This window comes from Hemitrygon akajei, chromosome 31 (assembly GCF_048418815.1).
Source record: "Hemitrygon akajei chromosome 31, sHemAka1.3, whole genome shotgun sequence".
Lineage (NCBI taxonomy): Eukaryota > Metazoa > Chordata > Chondrichthyes > Myliobatiformes > Dasyatidae > Hemitrygon > Hemitrygon akajei.
This window is the reverse complement of record NC_133154.1, coordinates 16,192,410-16,217,041: the sequence shown is the minus strand read 5'-3', so window position 1 is coordinate 16,217,041 and position 24,632 is coordinate 16,192,410. Positions and strand designations below refer to the sequence as shown.

Genomic DNA, 24,632 nt, shown 5'->3' with positions numbered 1-24,632 from the left:
CTGCTCAGGATGCTCTCGATACATCCTCTGTAGAATGTGGTGAGGATGGGGGGTGGGAGATGGACTTCCCTCAGCCTTCGCAGAAAGTAGAGACGCTGCTGGGCTTTCTTGGCTATGGAGCTGGTGTTGAGGGACCAGGTGAGATTCTCCGCCAGGTGAACACCAAGAAATTTGGTGCTCTTAACGATCTCAACAGAGGAGCTGTCAATGTTCAGCGGAGAGTGGTCACTCTGCTCTCCTGAAGTCTACAACCATCAACCATACATTCACAAACAAGAGAAAAGCTGCAGGTGCTGTAAACCCAAGCAACACAGACAAAATGCTGGAGAATCTCAGCAGGCCAGGCAGCATCTATGGAAAAAAGTACAATTGACATTCCGAGTTGAAACCCTTTGGCAGGACTGACATTTACATTCATCTCATTTGGTCCAAATTCTGGCATCTGCACTTAACCATCTTTCTCTTTTAATCACATCTGTAATTACCAAAGATCAGTGAATTTAATGTTTTTTTTTGACAAGTGCTTTGCTGACGCTAACTTTGGACAGCACAATGGTAATAAATCAAGAATAAACCGCTGTCTCACAACGCTGGAGATCTGGTTTCAATCCCCGGCTCATCAGGTGCTGTCTGTGTGGAGTATACATGCTCTTCCTGTGACACTCTAGATTTTCCCTAGAGTGCTCCAATTACATCCCAGAGAGGTGCAGGTTGGGTGGTCAGTAAATTGCACCAAGTGAAGGCTGATGGTGGCTGAGGGAGAACGCGCTATGGGGAGGTAAAGGATGTATTGAAGACTTGGGTAAGACTGAAGGAACAGGATCTCCCAGTGGCCACCCATTTTATTTCCACTTCCCATTCTGACATGTCCATCAATGGTCTCCTCTATTGTCATGATGAGGCCACACTCAGATCTTGTAATCCATCTGGGTAGCCTCCAACCTAATGGCATGTGCATTTATTTCCCGAATTTCTGGTAACTGCCCCTCCTTCTCCATTCCCATTTCCCTCTCTCACTTTATCTCCTTATCTGCCCATCACCTCCCTCTGATGCTCCTCCCCCTTTTCTTTCTTCCATGGCCTTCTCTCCTCTCCTATCAGATTCCCCCCCCTTCTCCAGCCCTGTATCTCTTTCACAAATCAACTTCCCAGCTCTTTACTTCAAACCCCAGTATTTTCACCTGTCAGTTCTCCCCCCCCTTCACTTTTAAACATTGACTCCTTGTTTTTTCTCCAGTCCTGATGAAGGGTCTCAGCTCGAAACATTGACTCTTTTCCATAGATGCTGCTTGGCCTGCTGAGTTCCTCCAGCATTTCGTGTATGTTGCCGAGACTGAAGGACTTGTTTTACTAGGATAGGAAAGATTTGGAGGGATATATGCCAAACATAGGCAAATAGGATGTGTTCAAGTGGCCAAATGGGTGAGTATAGATGAGATGGGCCGAGGGGTTGTTTCACTATGACTCATAGACTTCGTGGGCTTCCATCTGCATTCTTATAAATAAACTCCCGGAAATTAAAGGGCAATCTTGTAATGTTGCTACAACTTCCTCTATCTTTATATACTATTTCTATATAATTTCAATCTATATCAACGTGCCTTACAAAACAATAAAATGCCACAAACTGAAGCTCCCACAAGGCGGCCGGCGAGGTAGCCCGTCACCATGACGACAGATCGTGACGCCGCATCACCCCACCAGCCGGAGCGCCAGCCCATTGGCCCGCCGCTGTCTCGTGTTCTGGGTAACAACAAACGGCCGCTGCTCGCGCCACCGTTCGAGCAACTTACGCGCGGAAAGGGGGCGTCGCTAGTGTGTGACGTCACCCTGGACCAAGATGGCGGCGCTGTCAGTGAGGAAGTGGCATCGGTGCAGAGAATAACAACAATGAAGCCCAAAAGTAGGAGATACGCCGAAGTATTTTTTTGAGAAAGGGGTGGGAAGAGCCACCATTCCATTATTACATCCCCAGGAAAGTGTCTCCATCGCTGTTCTGTTAAAGCAATGGAGAACGAGGACATGTCGCTTGAGAATATGGACCCTTCACTGACTGAGTTCAGTGAGGGACTCAATTTTGGGGATATAGACGGTGAGTTGGTATTTTGTCGACCATTCATAGCCCCTTAGAAGTGTGCACTTGGGCGTTGAATGTCACCCACCAGAGCATATTACTTGCAGTATGTGTGGTTCTCTGGAGGGAGTGCGAAGGAAGGAGTTTACGGTTGTAGGGTATTTACTCTCCTTGCGTTGAGTTAATCAGAGGTAGTAAGTTCAATGTGATGATTTGATGTATAATATCTATAAACTTTGCAACTCAATGTAATATATGCTACTGAAACTTATTTTGTTGATCAGTGTTTTTGATACAAAATACTTCCAAAATTGTATGCTTTTTACTATCAAATTATTATGAAACTATTACATCTGTGCTTTTAACAAAATAAAATGAATTTAAATTAGAACATGGTCTTTGGCCCATTGTGCCCCACACTGGCCAATACAGTGTAACTGAGGCTTGTTCATTTTCTAGTACCTAGTGAGCAATATTGTGAGCTGCAGCATACTGAGCTCATCTAGGCTTTATTCAAATATTCTGAAACCCACTCCTCCAAAAGGCTTTCAGACAGTGAGTTTAAGACCTCTACCATTTTGAATCAAAATGATTTAAGATTCCTATTAAAATGTCTGTAAATCATCTTAAATCTGTGCCAGTTCGTTATTGACCTTTCTGCTCAAATTAGCTTAAATTAATCTATTATACGATCTACATGTATTATGAGAGCAGTACTCGATGTTGGAGTTGGTTTTCCATCCAATAAGTCCATGGCTGGTATTTTCAGTCATGCTGTTTTCCTGCACCATCTGCTGCTAAGGAAATTAGTATATCCACTGATTTGCTTAACAAAGCAACCTTGCATTCTTAATCCAAGGTTCTTATTGGCCTTTGTCCACAACAAATGAGCCCCTATATCCATTGGATGAGTTAATTTATTTTCTGTCTTGTGTAGCTGATTTACAGTCAGGGTAAACATCTTCTTCCAATAGTTGCCAACATGCTATTTCTTCCAAATTGCTTGCTGTATGTGTGTATTACCTTCCAGTGATCTGTGTGCAGGGTCAGCAAGCTGCTGGAAGTGTGCTGTGGGGGGGGGGTGGTGGGGGGGGAGGCAGGGAGAGGAGTCTATGGGTTGACAAATACAGAGTCTGGAGCGAAAAATAAGCTGCTGGTAGAACTGAGGTCAAGCCACATCTCTAGAGGCAAAGGGATCATCAAGGTTTTGGATCAAGATCTTGCATCAGGACTGAGAGAGTAGAGGGAGGACTGACGGTATTTTGAGGCTGGCAGATGTCTGGGAGTTATGGGTGAGAAGGAATGAGCAGACCAAGGGAGTCACAGAGAATTACAGAAAGCGGAAAGGGGAGAAGAGCAGATGATGTTGCGGGTTTCTGTTGGGGCTGAAGAAGGTGGTGAAGGATACAAAGGCATCCACTCTATTTTCATAATGCGCACCTGCTATGTATTCACCACCTACTAAAATTCTCCAGAACACCTTGAAGACTTTGCGTCCTTGTCACAGCTCTCAATCTATCCCTTTTGTCTTGTCAGCAAACTTCCACCATCTGCCACAAACCGGACTTCCTGGTGGCCAAAATCTTAATTCCCATCCCCGTCCCGATGTGTCGATATTTGGAATTCCAGCAGCTGCAGATTCTCAAACTTAGAAACATTCCATTCATTTATATCATCCACACCCTTGCAGGTTGTGAAGAGCTGGGCCCAAACATTCATTCCAGTTGTCACCTACTAGTCACTGCCTGCACCTTAGGAAAATCATATTTATTCCATCTCTCCTATCGACAGATAACCATTTTCCAATCTGTGACAGTAGAGTAGCCCAGTCCTATGTGTTTTAATTTTGTACGCAAACTTCTCCTGAAACCTTATCAAGTTATTCAGAAAATTCAAATACACGACATTCTCTAGTGCACCTTTACCTCGTCTACTGTGTACATCATCAAAACATTCCAGTGTTTGTTGAATATGATTTTCCCTTCATAATGTTGTATCAGCTTCTTCTGATATTGGATGTTAAGTGTTAATGCACGTGGGTATCTAACTGCAGGAGGATGGATAAGAATGATGAATATCAACAATATTTATTATTTTTTTTCTATTCTGAAGCTACACTTCAGAGTGCTGCATCTGCTATTTAATTGTCAGATAAATGAATTAGTAAATGTCACCAGGGTTTTGGGGGGGTGGTGGTGGTGGTTGTGGAAGCTGTCAGGACACGCTGATGAAAGGCCTAGGTGGAGTGGATATGGGGAGGATGTTCCAAATAGAACATAGAACACTACAACACAGTGAAGGCCCTTCGACCCACAATGTTGTACCAACCCATAACTTACTCTAAGATCAATCTAACCCTTCCCTCCTACAGAGCCCTCCATTTTACTATCATACATGAGTCTATCTAAGAGTCGCTTAAATGTCTCTAATGAATTTGGCTCTGCCACCACCCCGGCAGGGTGTTTCATGCACTCACCACTCTCTGTAAAAGAAACCCTGCCTCTGACATTCCCCCCATACTTTCCCCTCCAGTATCCTTAAAGTTATGCCCCCTCATATTAGCCATTTCCTCCTTCGGGGGGGGGGGGGGGAGTCCCTGATGGTCCACTTTGGCTATCTTTTTCAGACCAGCTCTCTAATCCAGGCAGTATCCTGGTAAATCTCCTCTGTACCCTCTAAACCTTCCTGTAATGAGGTGACCAGAGCTGATTATAATGTTCTTAGTGTGGCCTGGGCTTTCTACCGCTGTAACGTTACCTCAGCTCTCGAGCTCAATCCATCAACTAATGAAGGCCGACGCACCATAAACCTCACGCCTTCTTAACAACTGTATCAACTTCCAGGGCAACTTTGAGGGATATAGACCCAAAGATTCTTCTGTTCCTCCACACTGCTAAGAATCTGACCATGAACCCTGTATTCTGCCTTCAAATTCAGCCTTACAAACTGAATCACTCCACACTTGTCCGGGTTGAATTCCACCTGCTGCTTCTCAGTGCAGCTCCCCATCTTGTCAAAGTCCCCTTGTAACCAATGTCAGCCTTCTGAGCTATTCACAACTCCAGCAACCTTTGTGTTATCCACAAGCTTACTAACCCTTCCAAGTTATGTGTAAAAAAAAATCACAGAACAAATCTTGGGAGAGTCCAGGATTAGAGTGGACAGCCTCAGAATAGTAGGCAGTCCCTTTAGAACGGAGATGAAAAGGAATTTCTTTAGCCACGGAGTGGTTAATCTCTGGAATTCATTGTCACAGACAGCTGTGGAGCCCAAGTCATTGTGTATATTTAAAGTGGATGTTGATAGTAAGGGCACCAAACGTCATGGGGAAAAGGCAGGAGAATGTAGTTGAGAGGGAAAATCAGCCATGATCAAGTGGCCTACTTCAGATTCTTATGATCTTGTGTACTAATGGGTGAGTGAGATGTTGCAAACAAAATATTTCAGATGCTGGAAACCACAGATAAAACAGGAAGTGTCAGAAAACATCTTTTCAGTTGATTATAGTGTATTGCCTTTGATGAAAAGTCTTGAGCCTGAAATGAGAACTATGTCAGGTATAAATATGAAACGCTTCAAACAGACATAGGCATGGGTAACTTACTCATCTTTCACAATGTCAACTCTTTCAAATCACCTAACACCTTACTGTGGGTGGGGTGGGGGGGAGTGATGAAATGAAAGTCGTGTTTTATCAGAAACTGTCCCGGTTGGCGGTGCAATAATATCAGCGCCTGACTCCGGAGCGAAGGCTCCCGAGTTCGAATCCAAGTCGGGCTGAGCGTCGAGCTAGCAAGTCGGCCTCGTAAAAACAAGAATAGCTTGCTACGGAAACGCCATCAAAAGACGGTGCCCCGATAACTCCACTGCCGAGTTAAGGGCAGTGGCATCTTCTCCTGTATCAGAAACTGGTTTGATATTGAGTAGCATAATTTAGTTAATACAAAAAAAATAACTTATTAAGGATTATCGCAGCATTTAGTTTCTTGTCCATAGTAAGCTTTCTAACTTGTTTTTGTATCTTACTGCGATACATGTTGTACTGATGTACTTAAGCCAGTCACCCCTTCTGGGCATTGACAGTAGCTTGCTAGAGTCCTCTGTCCTGGGCCAGTATTTAATGTCGTCTCCAGGTGTAATCCATCCTCTAGGTGTATCCTTGCTCTCTCAGGGATGAGGTCTTTGGAACTTCTGTGGCATTTCTGTCGCTCTGGGTTTTTACGAGATGGGGTTACTAGCCCCATGCCCAACCCCCTTCCACAGCTGGGCTTGGGACCGACTGTTCATGGTGGAGTTGATACATGTTGTAATTGGATGTTGTGGTGTTCTCTGAGCTTTGCAATTAGCTTGCAAACGTTTTATCACCAGGTAAGGTGATGCAGTGCTGGTGTTTCTCTCGTGGAGTGCTCATGTTAAATAGCCCCCTGTGTGCTTCCTTCAGTTCTGATTGGCTACCCCTTCAGTTGACCTTTGGATTCTATTGGCTCACGTTTCTTTGGCTCTTAGGGGATTCGTAGATGGTGTCTATTTCGTATTTGTTTTCGGAGTTATCAGAAAAGAACCACGCTTCTAAAAATTCTCATGCCTACTATATAAGCATGAGCACACCCAGAGAGAAACAGCAACAGCTGCACTGTGAGGATGCTACCTTGACTGGTGATGAGACGTCTACGAGCTCGTTGCCAAGCTCAGCGAACATCACACGACCAAACGCCTCAACCCGATCTACGGATATTCACCACCATTCTAACCGTGTTGAAACCTCCAACCAAATCTGGATAAGCACCACTGCTCAACTCGCGCTCTTGCCTTTCGATAAACTGCATCAGAAGAATGTGGAACCTGGAACGTGTAAAGAAAAAAGTGTTTCTTCTGAGCTGTCTTTTGTGTAATTATTTTGCAATTCAGACATGCACTATCTGCTTATTTCATCAGAGGAGGAGCAGTACGCCATATAGCCCTCGAGCATGCTCTGTCCTGGTCACACACCCAGCACCATTACCTCCACCAACACTTAAGCCTTATAAGAAATAGGAGCACAGTTAGGCCGCTTGGCCAATACAGTCTGCTTTGCCATTTGATCTTGACTGATTTTATTTTCCCTCTCTCACCCCCATTCAGTTGCCTTTTCCCTTGACTAATCAAGAACCTATCGACCTCTGTTTTAAATTTATCCAATGGCTTGACCTCCACAGACATGTATAGCAATGAATTCTACAAATACATCACCCTCTGGCTGAAGAAATTCCTCTTCATCTCTGTTCTAAAGGGGTGTCCTTGTATTCCGAGGCTGTGCCCTCGGGTCCTCGACTTTCCCACTAATGGAAGCATCCTTTCCACCTCCACTCCTCCACTCTATCTAGCCCTCTCAATATTTGGTAGATTTCAAAGAGATCCCTTCTTCAACCCCCCCCCCCCCCCCCCCCCCATTTTTCTAAGCTGTAGCGAGTATAGGCTCAGAGCCATCAAACGCTCCTCATACATTAACCCTTTCATTTCCTGGGTTATTCTCATAAACTTTCTCTGGACCCTCTCCAATGTTAGCCCATCCTTTTTTAGCTAAGAGGTCCCAAAACTGCTCACAATACTTCAAATGGGTTCTAACCAGTGCCGTTTTAATGCCAATGCGTTATATCCTTGCTTTTATATTCTGGTATTCTCAGAATGAATGTTAATGTTGTATTTGCCTTCCTTACTACTGACTCAATCTACAAGGTAACCTTTAGGGAATCCTGCACCAGGACTCCTGAGTTCCGTTGCACCTCCAATGTTTAAACTCCTCCCTGTTTACACCTTTCGTCCTTCTGGCAAACTGCATGATCCCTTCATTGTATTTGATCGGCCACTTCTTTGCCTATTCTCTTGCTCTGTCCAAGTCCTTCTGTAGACTTCTTAAGATCCTGAAATCTATCAATCTCCATTTTGGGTGAAATTTGTGACTGCAGCCTCCTTCACTTTATAAGATTGGAAGTTCCAGAGGTTCATCATCCACCTTTTCATCTCGAATAACCTCCCCCATGTTCTGAAACTGGTATCCCTGGTTCTAGACTCCTCAACTCTGGAAAATATCATCCCTGCAGCCATCCTTTTGAACGTTGTAAGAAGGGTCTTGGCCCAAAACGTCGGCTATCTATTCATTTCCATAGGTTCATGGAATAGATTCCATTCATGTAGCACCAGGGTCCTGGAGGAGCATTGTTTCATTTTTACTGTGTACTGTACCAGCAGTTTATGGTCGAAATGACAATAGACTTGACTTCTGCCTGACCTGCTGAGTTCCTTCAGTGTTTTGTGTGTGTTGATTTAGAATTTTATAAATTTCAATGAAGTCACCTCTTCTTCCAAAAACTAGAGAGTAAAGCATAGTCTATTAATGTCTCCCTGTATAGTAGACCAGAGAGGAGCTAGTCCAGTAAACCTTCCTTGATACTTCTGTTTTTATGAGACCAAAGTTTTACACAATACTTTTGCTGTATTCTCACCAAGGCGTTCTTTCATTGCAGTGACATGTTTATTTCCGTTGAAACCTTCATCATGAAACCTAGCACATGCTTTATCATTTTACAGATTACTGCGCTTTCCTGTCTGGATTGTAGGATTTGCGAAATTGGATAGGCTGGGGGCGATTTCCCTGGAGCAAAGAAGGCTGAGGGTGGACCTGATGGAGGTCTGTAAGAGCTATAGACAAGATAGATAGAATCTTTTGCCCACAGTAGTGGTATCACAGACAAGAAGGCATAGGTTTAAGGTGAGGGGAAGTGAAAGAGAATTTGAGGCGAACATTTCATTTTACACGGAAAGTAGTTGATATCTGGAACTCGCTGCTGGAAGAGGTGGGGGAATCAGATACAATTACAATTCAGGTACTTGGATACATGAGGCAGAAAAGGATATGAACCCAACGAAGGCAGTTGTGATTGGAGTTGATGACAAAAAGTTTGACATGGATGTGGTGGAATGAAGAATCTGTTTCTGGTCTCTGCAGCTCTATGACTGTGTTAGCATTTGGTGGCAGGACACTTCAGTTCCTTTGAACATCAAAATCCCCAAGCCTCTCCGCATTTAATAAAAAAAGCTTTTATGTTTTACACCAATGTTTTATACCTCAAATTACCCCCATCCCCTAAAATCTATTCAGCACATTAAAGCCTCCCTATCTCATCCTTTCTGCTAAGTACACCTCTTTTTTCCTGATTACAGATTTTTCATGTCATATCCTACCAATAATGTGCACAGAGGCATTGACATAACTGAACATACAGCATTGCCTTTCGGGTTTTGAAGCTGAAATTTATAAGCATCTGTTCCTTCTAGAATAACGCTAGACAGTCCATGCTGTAAGTCTTTTGCTCAGGGAGAAAGACAGGGAAGTTGTGGTGTCAGAAGCAGTTCCATGGACTCTAGTACATAACTTTGGATGGCTCTGTAGTCCAGGGAATACAAATGGTGTGAGGTTGAAGATTCCCATAGGTGTCTGTAAGGAGTTTGTACATTCTCCCCGTTACCACATAAGTTTCCTCCAGGTGCTCCAATTTCCTCCCATATTCTAAAGATGTACAGGTTACTAGGTTAATTGGTTTCATGGGTGCAGGTTCTTGAGCAGAAAGGGCCTATTACTGTGCTGTATCTCTAAATTGAAAGAAAAATGATACCAGCTTCAGAATGGAATGTTGCGATGTTGTCAAATTTTGCCAGTATGCCAATTAAAAACAAGGAAGTTTTCTTTGACTTTGTCAATATTTATTTTTAAACCTTATTATAAACAGATTAAATGTGGTTTATTTTGTTCCTATTTCTGAATTGCCTGTTATATTTCCCTAGGTTGCAATAGCTGCTGCATTTATAAAGTACTTCATTTTAAATTCCATAGTATAAATCTTTAGAAACTCGGTACAAAAATACTACAAGTTGCAGTTTCATGTTCTAATTGTAACTTTTAGTGAATATTTCACAATGTTTACTCTTCTTAACCACTATGTGTTATTTCAGCTAATATTAAACAATTCATAATGATTTGCATTCATATAAAAAAGTCAATTAGGGAAATATTTTGAGAATGAGTAAAGTTAATACAGAACCAATGGATGTTGTGATGGAGGATTGGAAGCATGATCAAGAAGGTAGATTAGAACTTAGTCTTGAAAGAGTATAATGAGAACAAGAGACACAGTGAGATTGCAGAAGGTGGGGTGGGTGGAGAGTTAGTTGTTGGGTTGCAAAAATTGGATGAGCAGTAATTGGAGGCTGAGGAGGCATCCTTCCCAATAACAAAAGTATGTTCAAAGTAAATTTATTGTCAAAGTACATATATGTTACTACATACAACCCTGAGATTACTCAATAAATGCAATAATCGTAATAGAATCAATGAAAGACTGCATCAACAGGATGGACAACCAGTGTACAAAAGACAACAAACTATGCAAATACAAAACGAAAGGAAAAAATAAATAAAGAACAAACATCGAGAGCATGAAATGAAGAGTCCTTAAGTTAATCTATAGGTTGTGGGAACATTTCAAGGGCAAGTGGAGTGAAATTACCCATCTGGTGCAAGAGCCTGATGGTTGAGGGGTAATAACTGTTCCTGAACCTGGTGGTGCGAGTCCTGAGCTCTCATACCTTCTTCCTGACAGCAGCTGCGAGAAGAGAGCCTGGCCTGGGTGGTGGGGGTCCCTGATGATGGATGCTGCGTTTCTGCAACAACGCTCTGTGCAGATGTGCTTAATTGAGGGAAGGGCTTTACCTGTGATGGACTGGGCTGTATCCACTACTTGTAGTGCTTTCCATTCAAGTGCATTGGTGTTCCCATACCAGGCTGTGATGCAGCCAGTCAATATACTCTCCACCACACATCTATAGAAGTTGGTCAATATTTTAGATGTCATGCCGAATCTTCGCAAGCTCCGAAGGAAGTAGTGGAGATGCTTGCGTGCTGGACCCAGGACAGGTCCTCTGAAATGTGTCTGTGAGAAGGAACTGCTTATGAGAACACTTCACTGTGCACCTTCCACCTCCCTCCCCTGCCATGCACCCCTCGCCATATATCCTTTTGTCCTAATATTAGTTTGACCTCCCTATATTCCTTTAAGATCACTTTTAAATCTAAATTGTTGATCATACTTTCAGCCATCCATTCTTTGGCTCCGTATCAGTTTTGTTCAAGTGGTATTGATAGTACTGGACTCAGAGAATGTAGTTCTGATGGGGTATGTGCAATACAAGTTGGGCAGCAAAATTTTGGATCAGTCTTGACATCCAGGCTGTTAGGCAAGAACAATTCAGTCTGGAATCATGACTCCATCCATCTGGGTTTGAATAACTGAAGTAAGCATCAAAAAGAGAATTGTTTTTATGCCTCCTGGTACCCGAAAACAAAATTGCAGTCACTGCTGTTGGCATCTATGAAGTTTGATACACATTACAACTGTTACACTAAGTGAATGTCCATCTTTGCTCAGCTCAGAGTTTATCGATGGATTTACACTCAATTGCCACTTTATGAGGTACCCCCTGTAGCTAAAAAAGTGGTCACTGAGTGTGTGTTTGTGATCTTCTGCTGCTGTAGCCAATCCACTTCAAGGTTCAACCTGTTACCCGTTCAGAAATATTCTTCTGCGCTCCTCTTTTGTAACATGTGGTTATTTGAGTTACTGTCAGTCTGTTCATTCTCTTCTAACCTCTCTCATTAACAAGGCATTTTCACCCTCAAAATTGCCGTTCACTGGATGATTTTTGGTTTTCGTACCATTCTCTATGAACTCTAGAGACTGTTGTGTGTGAAAATTCCAGGAGATTAGCAGTTTCTGAGGTACCAAACTACCCCATCTGGCACCAACAATCATTCCGTGGTTAAAGTCCCTGAAATCACATTTATTCCCTGTTCTGATGTTTAGTCTGTACAATGACTTAACCTCTTGGCCATGTCTGCATACTATTGTGCTTGCAGTTGCTGCTACATGATTGGCTGTAGATATTTGCATTTAGAGTAAGTATGCAGGTGAACCTAATGAAGTGCCCACTGAATGTATAATTGACAGTCATGGGAGCCATTCATAAAGTTAAAAAGCATAGAAATGGGTCTTTCGGCCCAACTTGTTCATGCCTGAGGTTTCCTCGTGAAGGAATCTAAGTTATACAGTTAAATCTGGGATGATAAATTTTTTTGAAGACTGCAAGAGTCGCACCGTGCAGAGCAAATGGAAGCAGAGTGCAATACATAGAAATAATTAGTGTCATTGCAAAGTTAATGGTTACAGTGCTCATCTAAGTGGATGCCTTGAAAGACAGTTGTAAAAGTTCTTAGTGTGGTTTTATGATGGGTTCTTGGTTCTGCCAGATCAAATTCTTATCAGTATATGAGCTGGGTACTTTATAATAAAACTTATTTAGTTGTACTTTAATAAATGGTGGCTGACGTTGGTTTCTAGCATTAAAATTTTAGTGTGATGTTATGACAGTTGCTAAGAAAGGAACTGACTGACAGGAGGATGAATATTCTCCTCTTTGGTACTAATTACATTATTTTTTTCATAGAAATGCTGCAGTTTGTCAGTGGCCAAGTGGGTGACTTTCCTGACCTGTTTGAGCATTTCAGCTCTGGTCTGACGGGATGCGAAAAGCTCGACCAGCCTCCTGTTGCGATGCCGCAGCAGCAAGGAGCGCCGCCGCAGGCACCAATGCAGCAGCCGCAGCTGGTGCAGCAGCAGGTGCAACAACAGCAGCAGCAAGTTCATCCCTCTGCAGCACCAGCAATCCTGCAGACCCCTTCCCCTGTGGCCCAAAGGACCGCCCCAGTCCTGCACCCGCGTCCACCTGTGCACACACAACCGCAGCAGCAAACCTTCATGATAACGTCAAACTTTACCTCAGCACCGACGCAGGCGCGTATCATTCAGCAGCCTGTACTCACCTACCAGAACCAAGGAGGATTCTCAGGTATGAGTTTGCATACAAAGTATTTAAGAATATTATATTTGAGTGCAATCCAAGATTAGATCAGCTTTTGAATTCACATCGACAATATGAGAGGTTTTTCCCTAATTCAAGAACAGAAAGCCACGTATTTGGGCAGTTGCCTGACGTTCATGCTTCATACTTTGAAGCAGCGTGTTTCATGTTCTTATCGAAAGTGCCGTACACTGACGCAGCTGGAAGAGATGCTGCCTTGTAGTGTTAGACACCAGGTACAGTCCTGATTTTAGGTACTATCTGTATGGAGTTTGCATGTTCTCCCTGAGATCGTATGGATTTCCTTTCACATACCAAAGATCTGCCAGATGGTAGGTTAATTGACCACTGTGAGTTGCCCCCAGTTCAAAGTTCAAAGTAAATTTATTATCAAAGTGCATGTATCTCACCATTTACAACCCTGAGATTCATTTTCTTGTGGCCATACTCAACAAATCTATAGAATAATAACTATGACAGAATCAATGAAAGACCGCCCAACTAGGATGTTCAACCAGAGTGCAAAAATTTAAAAAACTGTGCAAATATAAAAAGAAGAAGCAATGATAATAAATAAGCAATAAATATTGGGAATATGAAATGAAGAGTCCTTGAATGTGAGTCCATTAACTGTAGGAAAATTTTAATGATGAGGCAAGTGAAGTTATCCCCTTTGGTTCAGGAACCTAATGGGTGAGGGGTAATAATTGTTCCTGAACCTGGTAGTGTGAGTCCTGAGGCCTCTGTACCTTCTTCCTGATTGTACCAGCAAGAAGAGAGCATGTCCTGGATGGTGAGGGTCCCTGATGATGGATGCTGCTTTTCTGTGACAGCGTTTCATGTAGATGTGCTCACTGGTTGGGAGGACTTTACCCATGATAGATTGAGCCGTATCCACTACTTTTTTTCATAGTGACTTTATATTAAAAAAATCATAATTTTTAAGATTTCTATTTGGTCAATCACTTATGGAAAAGAGACTCGTATATAATTACTTTTTTCTAAATCATATTAATGATTTTAAGAAGTATAACTCTAATTAAAATAAACAAAAATTTTGGATGACCAGCCCTCAATAACATTAGTAAGTTGAAAGGAATGATAATGCTCATCATCTTAAACTGTTTACAGTTCTTGGATGTGGTAATAGAATATAAAGTACTAAGATCTAATTGTGTATCATCTACTTCTCATCAATTAAAGAATGATGTTCAAGGGAAGAGACAATTTTGTGATTTTGCAAAACCAAATTTCCCCTTACCAATTTATCCTGTAAATGTTCATGATGGAAATAGTAGTTCCAGAGAGGAGAAAGGGGACTCCCATTTGATACCCCATCCAAAAGGTTCTTCAGCTAAGAACCAAGATCTCAAGAAACAATATTTAATTGTGAGGAGCACCATGTCCTGCTCCAGCTTTCCAGTAGGAGTGCTGCATATGGTAAGTTTGATATTCCCATTTATTTCCACACCCTTCAGCTGTTCCTTTCCCTTAAATGCATATTTGCTGATTTTGCACTTATAACCACTTGCAGGGGGAAACTGTTCTTTCTAAATTTACTTCTGAATTTGTTGGTTGTTGTCTAATGGCCCCAGTTAAGTATCTCCATCATCACCACTACATCTACCCTGCCAGTGGTTTTTTAAATGTATTCATAGGATGTAGATGCAACTTATGTTATCTATTCCTGATTACCCTGGATCTAAAGAATTTCATTTAGACATATAGAATTACATCTGGGCCAGATGGGTTAAACTGGCAAATTTTCTTCCTAGTGTAAACCAGATGGGCTTCACAATAATTCAGTAGTTTCATTGTTACTGTACTGAACCTAGCTTTTAATTCCACACCATCTTACGTAGACACCTGCCCCATGTTAGACAGTGTTTCTGATTTTCAATTGTATTCCACTAGAATTAAACAATTATTTTGTTTGCTTTTTAATGGTCTTACTGATTTGTGTTCCATAATAGTGGAAAGTTTTGCTCTTCTTTCCCACTCAGACTCTTATTGTGGCTTCCTTGTTCATCCTACCAAAACTCACTACCTCTTATCATTGTTGTTATGTCATATAATGCAGGTGATCATGGTCTTTTTACCTTAGTTGCTCTTGGCAGATTTTCTACAGAAGTGGTTTGCCATTGCCATCTTCTGAGCAGTGTCTTCAAAAGGCGGGTGATCCCAGCCATTATCAATGCTCTTTGGAGGGTGTCTGCCTGGCATCAGTGCTGACATAACCAGCACTTGTGATATGCTCCAGCTGCTCATACGACCATCCACCACCTGTTCCTATTGGCTTTGTGTTACCCTGAATGGAGGGCTAAACAACTGCTACACCTTGCCCTAGGGTGACCCACAAGCGAGCAGAGGGAAGGAGCACCTTATACCTCCTTTGGTAGACCCGTATCCCCACCCCACCACCCAAACCCCTTATCATTAAGTTAATTAGCCTATTTGTCAATTTATATATGTTGTGCATTGGGTGGTATCTCATTCATTTGAGAAAGAAGGAATGTTGTGATTGTTTCTATTTACTTGTTTTCTTTTTATGTATTTTAATTTTGGCTGTTTCTATAGTTCTGCAGTCCCAGATACAGAACCTGGTCACTTCCCCCCAGGTGCAGCCAGTCACCTTTCAGCAGCAGGTGCAGGGTCTGTCAACCCACAGGATGCTTACTTCAGCCACCACAGCCACCATCCAGACGCTAACACCGGGCACCACCACCTCCGTCCAGACACACTCACCACAGGTGCAGCAGGTTCCTGTAAGTATACTTTCCCCGATTGTCCCAATTGCCCGTTAACTTAAATTCGATGAATGCTAAAATGGAATATCTTTCTTTCTTTCTTTTTTCAAATCTTTTTATTAATTTTAAGTAAAATATAAGTAAAATATGAGTACAAAACATTTGAGAGTACACAATTAATAGATTAATTAAACAATCAGATATGTATTAATCAATATATAAAGTCTCCCAAACTCATAGTATTAATGTAAAGGAATAAAATGGAATATCTGCTCTAAAAGCACAAAGATATTGAATGTTAGGTGGAACATGATGTTTTCTGAACTGATACAATCATGGAATTAAAATATCAAGGAAAGTAAATGGTCCAGGACATGCGTAAACACACCCACTGACTTCAGAACTTGATTTCTTAAGCCAATGAAGTGTGTTAGATGAACTTCATTTAAATTTAATCTGAAAACACCAAGTCCTTTGCTACAGCCATCAGAAGCAGATTAAACTGGTTTACTAATCAAATAGAACCATGAATATTATGTTTAGCAGCGATGCAGAAGTTTTAAAAAAACTAAATTGATTTCTTAGGCTATTTGCATTGCATGGGGGTAACAAATATTTTCAATTAGGTACCAGTGATGTAAGTTATTGCTGATCAATGTTAATGCAATATTTACAAAAGAATCATCACTTTGCTCCTTATTTCTTATTTCTTTCTGGTCCTGTTAACTTGAATTTCCATGAGCCATTTCCAAGGATGAACGTGTCCATGACACTATTACCTGCTGATAAAGCTTTTAAACTGATAGAGTGAATTTTATTCTATTCCAGGTGCTGGTGCAGCCTCAGCTCATAAAGACGGACTCCTTAGTCCTGACGGCTCTGAAAGCTGATCGCAGTCCGGTTATTGCTGCAGTGCAGAATCCAACCATCACCACACTGACCACTCCAATGCAGACCACAGCTTTGCAAGTCCCAGTATGTTTAATTCAAGTAGAACATTGAATTACTAATGCAGGTGGAAGTAGAGATTGCTTTTCAGCAGATTGTGTTTACTCTGCAATTTTTATTGAGTACTTGCATTCGTTGACAAATGCAGGATGTGAAATTAATGTTATGTAACCTTCATGAATGTCAGTTCTTAGCTAACAAGTTACTTGACAGTGGCATTTCCAGTGATTTTGATGGGTTAAAAGGCAGCATGTGATGAAGCTGTGCATGTTTAAAGATTCTGTTCCAAGTCAATGAGTTAAGTGATCTCATTTAGGTTTGCAGTGGCAGGGACCAACCTTCATTCATCTTTTGTAATCTGAGCATTGTTGGCAAGGTAGCATTCATTGCCCATCCCTGATTATCCTTGAGAATATGAGCCACTGCTGTCCTGGTGAAGGGAATCCTACAGTTAAATGTAGAATAAAGCACTTGCTCTGCAGGCTCGTCACATATTCCTGGGCCTCCGTGCTGATCCTGTGTGAATGAGGATTTATTAGATTCCTTCCTGGGATGAAGGTTGATTCTGAAGAGTGGGCCATTGTTCTGCTGTAATACTTCAGCTATCCTCCAGCATAATGAATGGAAAACTGATCAAACTTTGTCATCTGCACTACAGAAGTACAATTACTCCAACCTCAAGTCATTCAGTTAGAACATGCAGACAATTCTTGCATCTGTTCACTCTTGAGGCCAATCTCTATATCATCCTTGATTCCTTCACTGAACAGTATGACTATGGGCCTTGCATGAAATGGCTGGAACAATAGGTTCTTCACCAACCTGTCCTCACTACATAGCACTGCTATCTGTTACTCCTACACCCAACTAACAATAGTGATTCATCTTGAATCCCTGGTTTACGTAGATCACTTCAGATATCTCTGGAGCCTGCTTATTAAGGGCAGACATTAATAATGACATCTCCTCTACCTCATATACCAGCATAGCTATTGGCCCACTGACTAAAAGACTGTTCAAAGATCAAAACCTCAAACCCAACATAAGCTCAATGCAAGCACCAGTGATGCCTGCCCTTTTGTATACATCATAGATATGGGCAACTTGCAGTAGACGACCTAAACAACCAGGGAAGTACCACCATCGTTGTTTCTGTAAATGTAAACTTTTATGAATCCATAGAACTGTCAACATCAGCCTCCTCTCCCATCCCACCATCATCTCACGACACTTGACCAGCTTCTCTTGGTAGGCCATGTCATTCATGTACCTGGCACAGGCGTTCAAAGCCCACATTCTGCTTCAAGTTTTGTTAAGCAATTTCCTGGAAGACAGAAAATGCGTAAAGGAAATCTTCATAACCTCCTTGGGGGAAATCTAATATCCTCATCTGAATTTATGGAGAGGGACAGACAGATTTAATGTTTCCGATCGATGATCCTTTGTGATCAGTTCTGATGATGTCAACTTCTTGAACAAAAATTGATAAATGGAATCATCTTCCACATAATGGTCTCAATGTTTGGGCCTTGTGCCTGGTAGAAATAGGATGGCAGTGATTGAAAAAACAAGGTGTAACAATTTTTTCGATTTCCCAATTGTCTTTAAAAGAATTATGAGGAGCTGCTTTTTTAAGTCACTGCAAAATATACATTTGTCCAGTTGTGTTCAACTAATAGTAAATATGTCTGTAATATACAAGGATTGGGCCTCACGGGAGCGTGGGGGGGGGGATGCATCGGGGCTCTTTTATTCTGTGAATGTGTTCTTGTGTGTGACTGTTGGTAATGTGTTTTTAACATCTTGACCCCATAGTAATGCTATTTTGTTTGGCTGTATTCATAAGTGTTCATGTGTGGTTGAATGACAATTAAACATGAATTGAAAATGCAGGTGAAAGGATTCCCCCACTGTTAGTCAGGAAATATGACAAAATTAACTATGTGCAGAATGCCTTGGAGAACACTTTGAGGTGTTATTAAAATGCTCCTGTTCCCCTTGTCATTTTAGATAATAAGAGATTACAGGTTTGAGAAGTGCTGTCACAGAAAGCTTGGTATATTGTTCCATACATCTTGATGTGGTACAATCTGCCACTATTTTCTGTCACTGGTGGAGAAGGTATTTTTTATATAAATCAAATTTCTGCATTCCAATTAAATTGTTAGATACATGGAGCTCATTTTAATCATCAAGTAATTAATCCTTCAGTCAACCAGATCGTTACTGGTAGATGAAACAGTGCGAGGTTGCGATGTAATTCATGACTATAATATAGTACTCAGAATATCTTGTGATGTTTCAGACTTTCCAAAAGTATACAATCCAACTTTGCAGTGGTGAAGTTGAGTCACTGTTCAAGTGGAAGTGGGGTTAGGAGGAAGTTACTCGGCCTCTTTTACAGGGACCACAGTGGAGTCAGAAAGTATGTCAGGGAAGGTTTTATTACAAGTTCGGATTTTTAAAAGTTGAATACTTGTGAAGAGAATTAATGTCATGTTTTCCTCCGCAGACATTGGTTAGCAGTAATGGAACTATTCTGACCACCATGCCAATGATGGTTGGGCCAGAAAAGGTTCCAATCAAGCAGATTGTTGGAAATGGGAAAGCACCAGTGGAGGGGCCAAAGGAGGGGGAGAAAAGAACAACACACAACATAATTGAGAAGCGTTACAGATCCTCCATCAATGATAAAATCATAGAGCTCAAAGACCTTGTGATGGGGACAGAAGCTAAGGTCAGTCAGCGGCATTGATGTTTTTTTACATATAGATGATTGCATTATGATTTATTGTTATAAAGATATTAACTTACAAGGACTTTTGTTAAAAAGTGCTCATATTAAATAAGTCCCGTTCCATAGTTTGTGTTTCATTCATTCCTGCAACAATCCAGATTTAATAGGAATTTCTCCAGACTCAGTTATCTTGAGTTTAGTATTGAAAAATATAGCATAAAACCAGGCCCTTCAGCCCAACTAGTCCGTGCCAACCAGGTGCTCTCGCATGCTACTCCCACCTGCCTGCATTTGTCCCATTTCCTTTAAATGTTTCCTATCTGTATACATATCCAAATATCTTTTAATTGTTGTAACTGTACCTGCCTCAACTATTTTCTTGGCATCTCGCTCCATTCACACACATCTTGAAACTCCCGTGACTGGAGTATATATCCTGTTTTTCTCCCTGTCTCTGTTTCACAGTGCAGAATAGGCCCTACGAGTCATGCTACCCAGCAACCCCTCCCCAGTTTAATCCTAGTCTAATCACAGGACAGTTTACAATGACCAATTAACCTACCAACCGGTACGTCTTTGGACTGGGGGAGGAACCAGACCACCCGGAGGAAACCCACGTGGTCACAGGGAGAACGTACAAACTCATTACAGGCACAACAGGAATTGAACTCGAGTGGCCTGTACAGTAAAGCATTGCGCTAACCACTATGCGACTGTGCAACCTTTAATTTTGGGCTTACAGATTCTGTGCATATTACATCTGGCACGGAATCAGAAGTGTTGTGTAAAGAGTTTTGGTTATCTAAAGGAAAAGCTGAGTCATAATCTAGAACGTTATCAGAGTATTTGAGTGATGGTATTTGAAAACAAATATGTAGTTGAATGGCCTTGTTTTCATTATTCACATATGAGCTAATTTAATGAGGTACCCGATATTTGGCAAACACTATCGACATCAGCTCAGAAAGCAAGCTTTGAAAAAACACATTCTGAGTTTCAGACACTCTAGAAAGAGCACCTTCAATTAGTTTAATATCTTGCGATGTAGTTATTGGTAGTTAGAACAGTTTATGTGGAAAGTTTCAACAAAGCTATTAGATTGGAGATTTGGGTTTGACCTGCAGATGAAGTACTGTTGAACATGTGTTAATTTAAGCAAGTGCCTAAGATGGAAATAGAGCAAACACCCCCCTCCCCCCACTACTTTTAAATCTCATACTATCTTTCCTTTCAGTTAGTCCTGATGAAGGGTCTCGGCCCGAAACGTCGACAGTGCTTCTCCTTATAGATGCTGCCTGGCCTGCTGTGTTCCACCAGCATTTTGTCTGTGTTAAGATGGAAATAGAGTTTTGTTTTGTCCTTTTAACTTATTTCTCACTAAGTGTTTCTTCACTACCAGCAACACTCAGTAATAGGAAGAGTTAGTGCAATTTGCATTAGTTGGGTAATGACGTTAAGTAGTCAAGGAATCAAACACATTGTGCAGTATATTCTATGACCCTTTCATTAAACTTTTAAAAAATGTAAACATACATTAATTTGAACAACAACAGATGCTCATAGTGGGAAAGGCTACAGACTGCTTTGGAAGCCAAGTCATTGGGTATATTTAAAGCAGGTGTTTGCCAGGTTCTTGATTAGTATGGGCACATAAGGTTATGGGGTTAAGTGGGAAAACAAATCAGCCATGATTAAATGCTGAGCAGACTGTGTTGAATAGCCTAATTCTGCTCTTATGTCTCATCTTATTACATTTACTGTATGTAACAACTTTAACATACAGTTGCCCCTCGTTATCTGGTGGGGATTGGTTCCAGGACCCCTCCCACGGATACCAAAATCCATGGATGCTCAAGTCCCTTATATAAAATGGCGTAGTATTTGCATATAACATACACACATCCTCCTGCATACTTTAAATCATCTCTAGATTACTTATAATACCTAATACAATGTAAATGCTATGTAAATAGTTGTTATACTGTATTGTTTAGGGAATAATGACGAGAAAAAAAAATCTGTACATGTTCAGTACAGACAGAACCATCGTAGCTCTTCTGAGAACACTGATGCTGCCTCGGCATCAGCTGATGCAGATTCTCCCGTGATCTTTAAGTTCTTGAGGCTGTAGCGCTTTACATAGCTAGCCAGCCATCCCTTACTAGCCTTAAACTCCTTCCTCTCGCTGGCAACACAAGTAGTGAACGAACAAGACACGAGGCGAAAAATGCTCTAACAACGAGTGCTGGAGGGAGACTGAGGATCTGTGAAATGGCGGGAGACTACACATCATTTCATTTGCGTGGATTCAGCGTAGTGCTCAGCACGTGGCAAATTCAAGTTTTGCTTTTTGGAACTTTCTGGAATCTTTTATTTGAATATTTTCGATCCATGGTTGGTTGAATCTGCGGATGCGGATACAGAGGGCGGACTGTAGTTAAAAGAAGGGTTTCAGCCCGAAACGTCATCACTACCTCCTCCCATAGATGCTGTCTGGTCTGCTGAGTTCTGCCAGCATTTTGTGTTTTTTATTAAAAGAATTTCATAGAAGCTTTACTGGACAAAGTTAAATGTTCAGAGTGAAATAGCTATTCATTTATCTAATTTGGTTGATGAAAGAAGCTGTAAGCTTATTTTCCTACAAGACTACAACTGTTTTACTAATTTAAATTGAAAATAGTGTATGGCATTATGTAAGTTATGGTAATGGTACATTTGTTTCCAAAACAGAAAAAACCTAATGTGACATATTTTACAGATGAACAAATCTGGAGTTCTAAGGAAAGCCATCGATTACATTAAATACCTGCAACAAACTAACCATAAACTACGACAGGAGAACATGGCACTGCGAATAGCCAATCAGAAAAACAGTAAGTAGTGCCATTGTTACATTAAAAGGGAATTTTCTGCATCTTGCAGCCTTTATAATAGCAAGTAGGCAAATTTCAGCTTTTTCCATTTCCAATTTCAGCCATTTACACTTGTTTGAATTTAAACACGATACTTCTTTCATGCACACATCTACTTAATATTATGCTTAAGAGAAAATCTGTTTTTGATAAGAAGCTTCCATCTGTATTCTCAAGTAAATAATTGTAAATCAAAGCAATGGAATTAAATGTTTCCTCTTTACATAATTACAGAGGGTCTGAAGGGATCTGAGATTTCCAGTCTGTTGGATATTGATGCGGACCTGAAGACCGATGACTTCAAATCACATTTATTGATCATGTCACCCCCACCTTCGGATTCTGGCTCGCCAGGCACTTTCTCACCTTGCTCCATTGATTCAGAACCAGGAAGCCCTCTTCTCGATGAAACAATGGTAGTAGTCATTGAACTATATTGCTTCTATTTATAAAAAACTGTAAACTGTAATGAGTTAAATTTTTTGCTTATTATGGTTGATTTCTTATTAATCCTGTGTTCATGCAGTTTGATTTTAGTTTCCTTAACTGAATACAGGTGTCCCCCGTTTTTCGAACGTTTGCTTTACGACAGCTCGCTGTTACAAAAGACCTACATTAGTACCTGTTTTCGCTAACCAAAGAGGATTTTCGCTTTTACGAAAAAAAGACGCCCGCTTTATACATGTGTTTACCCCGAGAAAGACTACAATGACCATGAAGCCTTGTGCGGGCAGTTGTTTGCGCATGCGTGTACGTGTGTATGCATGTGCGTACGTATGCGTGTACATGCATAGGCATGTACGTGCTGATTTTTTTTATCCAAATCGATTTTGGCTTGCTGTCTTCCCGATATTGATAAGTGAAACTACACCGTACCTACAATATTTCTACTTTATATAGGGTGTATATTTATCATATCATTCCTGCTTTTACTATATGTTGGTGCGTGGCCTAGTGGGCAAGGCATTAGACTAGTAACCTGAAGGTCACTGGTTCGAGCCTCAGCTGAGGCAGCGTGTTTGTGTCCTTGAGCAAGGCACTTAACAACACGTTGCTCTGCGACTACACCGGTGCCAAGCTGCTTGGGTCCTAGTGCCCTTCCCTTGGACAACATCGGTGGCGTGGAAAGGGGAAGGCCTGCAGCTTGGGCAACTGCCGGGCTCCCATACAACCCTGTCCAGGCCTGCACCCTGGAAACTCCAGGCGCAGATCCATGGTCTCTCGAGACCAACGAATGTCACCACCACCATATGTTAATTATGTGTTATTTGGTATGATTTGGTAGGTTATTTTATGGGTCTGGGAACGCTCAAAAATTTCCCCCATATAAATTAATGGTAATTGCTTCTTCGCTTTACGACATTTCGGTTTACAAACAGTTTCATAGGAATGCTCTACCTTCGGATTGCGGGGGGAACCTGTAACTCAAATATGTTTGAATATATCTATTATTCATATTATTAGTTTAAGTATGGAATGCCCTTCCTCCAAGAGAATGTATATGCTGCTGGAGGGTAGGATATCATTAAGCATTTGTTAGGAAGAAGTATCAGAAGATGTATAGCAAAGGTGTGCAGATGGTAGGAGTACAGATCAGCCATGATTTAATTGTTGAACAGTTTTAATGTGTTGAATGACAGACTTCTGTTCCTAACAATTGCATGTATCACAATGAAGCCTTTCCCTACAGGTAAAGGAAGAACCATTGTCTCCCCCCACCCTTGGTATGCTGGACAGCTCCCGGATTCTTCTGTGCACCCTTACCTTTCTTTGTCTTTCTTTCAATCCACTTGCTTCACTGTTTGAACACCGAGTCCATTCAACAGCACTTGAAGATTCAGGACATTCTGGTAGAAGTATGCTTGGAATTGAGGCGGGTAAGCACTCCTCTAACAAATAATCTCCTGGTAAAATATTCATATATCTTTGAAATCGATTTCCTATTTCCCCACCAAATTTATCACGTATGTCCCTTTTTGCGTGAGCATATAATCCTAATGGCTTGTACTTGTCTTTCTCCTTAAACTCTCCATCTCCTTTATTTACCTATTCCATCTGTCCTTGAATGTTAAGACTTAAACATTCCTGCGTCAATCTCTAACCTTGTTGATAAACCTCACAGCTAGGAGGAGAAGAATAATTTTCTCTTTGTTCTAAATTTTGTGGTTTAGTCCTAAATTCATGCTCCTCAGTTACAGGAATGTGTGGTTATTATCCCTTAATCTCAGACCTTGGAGGAAGAAAATGATTCTTCCAGGTATTTT

General features: G+C 41.3%; 1 protein-coding gene across 1 annotated transcript in view; it reads left to right on the top strand.

Moving 5' to 3' along the window:
- The first annotated feature begins 1,805 nt into the window (after positions 1–1,805).
- Positions 1,806–24,632, top strand: part of srebf2 (sterol regulatory element binding transcription factor 2) — a 60,401-nt gene continuing 37,574 nt past the window's right edge. Inside the window, exons 1-8 of the mRNA XM_073033387.1 lie at positions 1,806–2,092; positions 12,611–13,012; positions 15,602–15,789; positions 16,600–16,746; positions 19,232–19,456; positions 22,215–22,329; positions 22,603–22,784; positions 24,059–24,245. Coding sequence (XP_072889488.1) covers positions 2,008–2,092; positions 12,611–13,012; positions 15,602–15,789; positions 16,600–16,746; positions 19,232–19,456; positions 22,215–22,329; positions 22,603–22,784; positions 24,059–24,245 — 1,531 coding nt within the window. The 5' untranslated portion in view covers positions 1,806–2,007. The remainder of the gene's footprint in view (positions 2,093–12,610; positions 13,013–15,601; positions 15,790–16,599; positions 16,747–19,231; positions 19,457–22,214; positions 22,330–22,602; positions 22,785–24,058; positions 24,246–24,632) is intronic.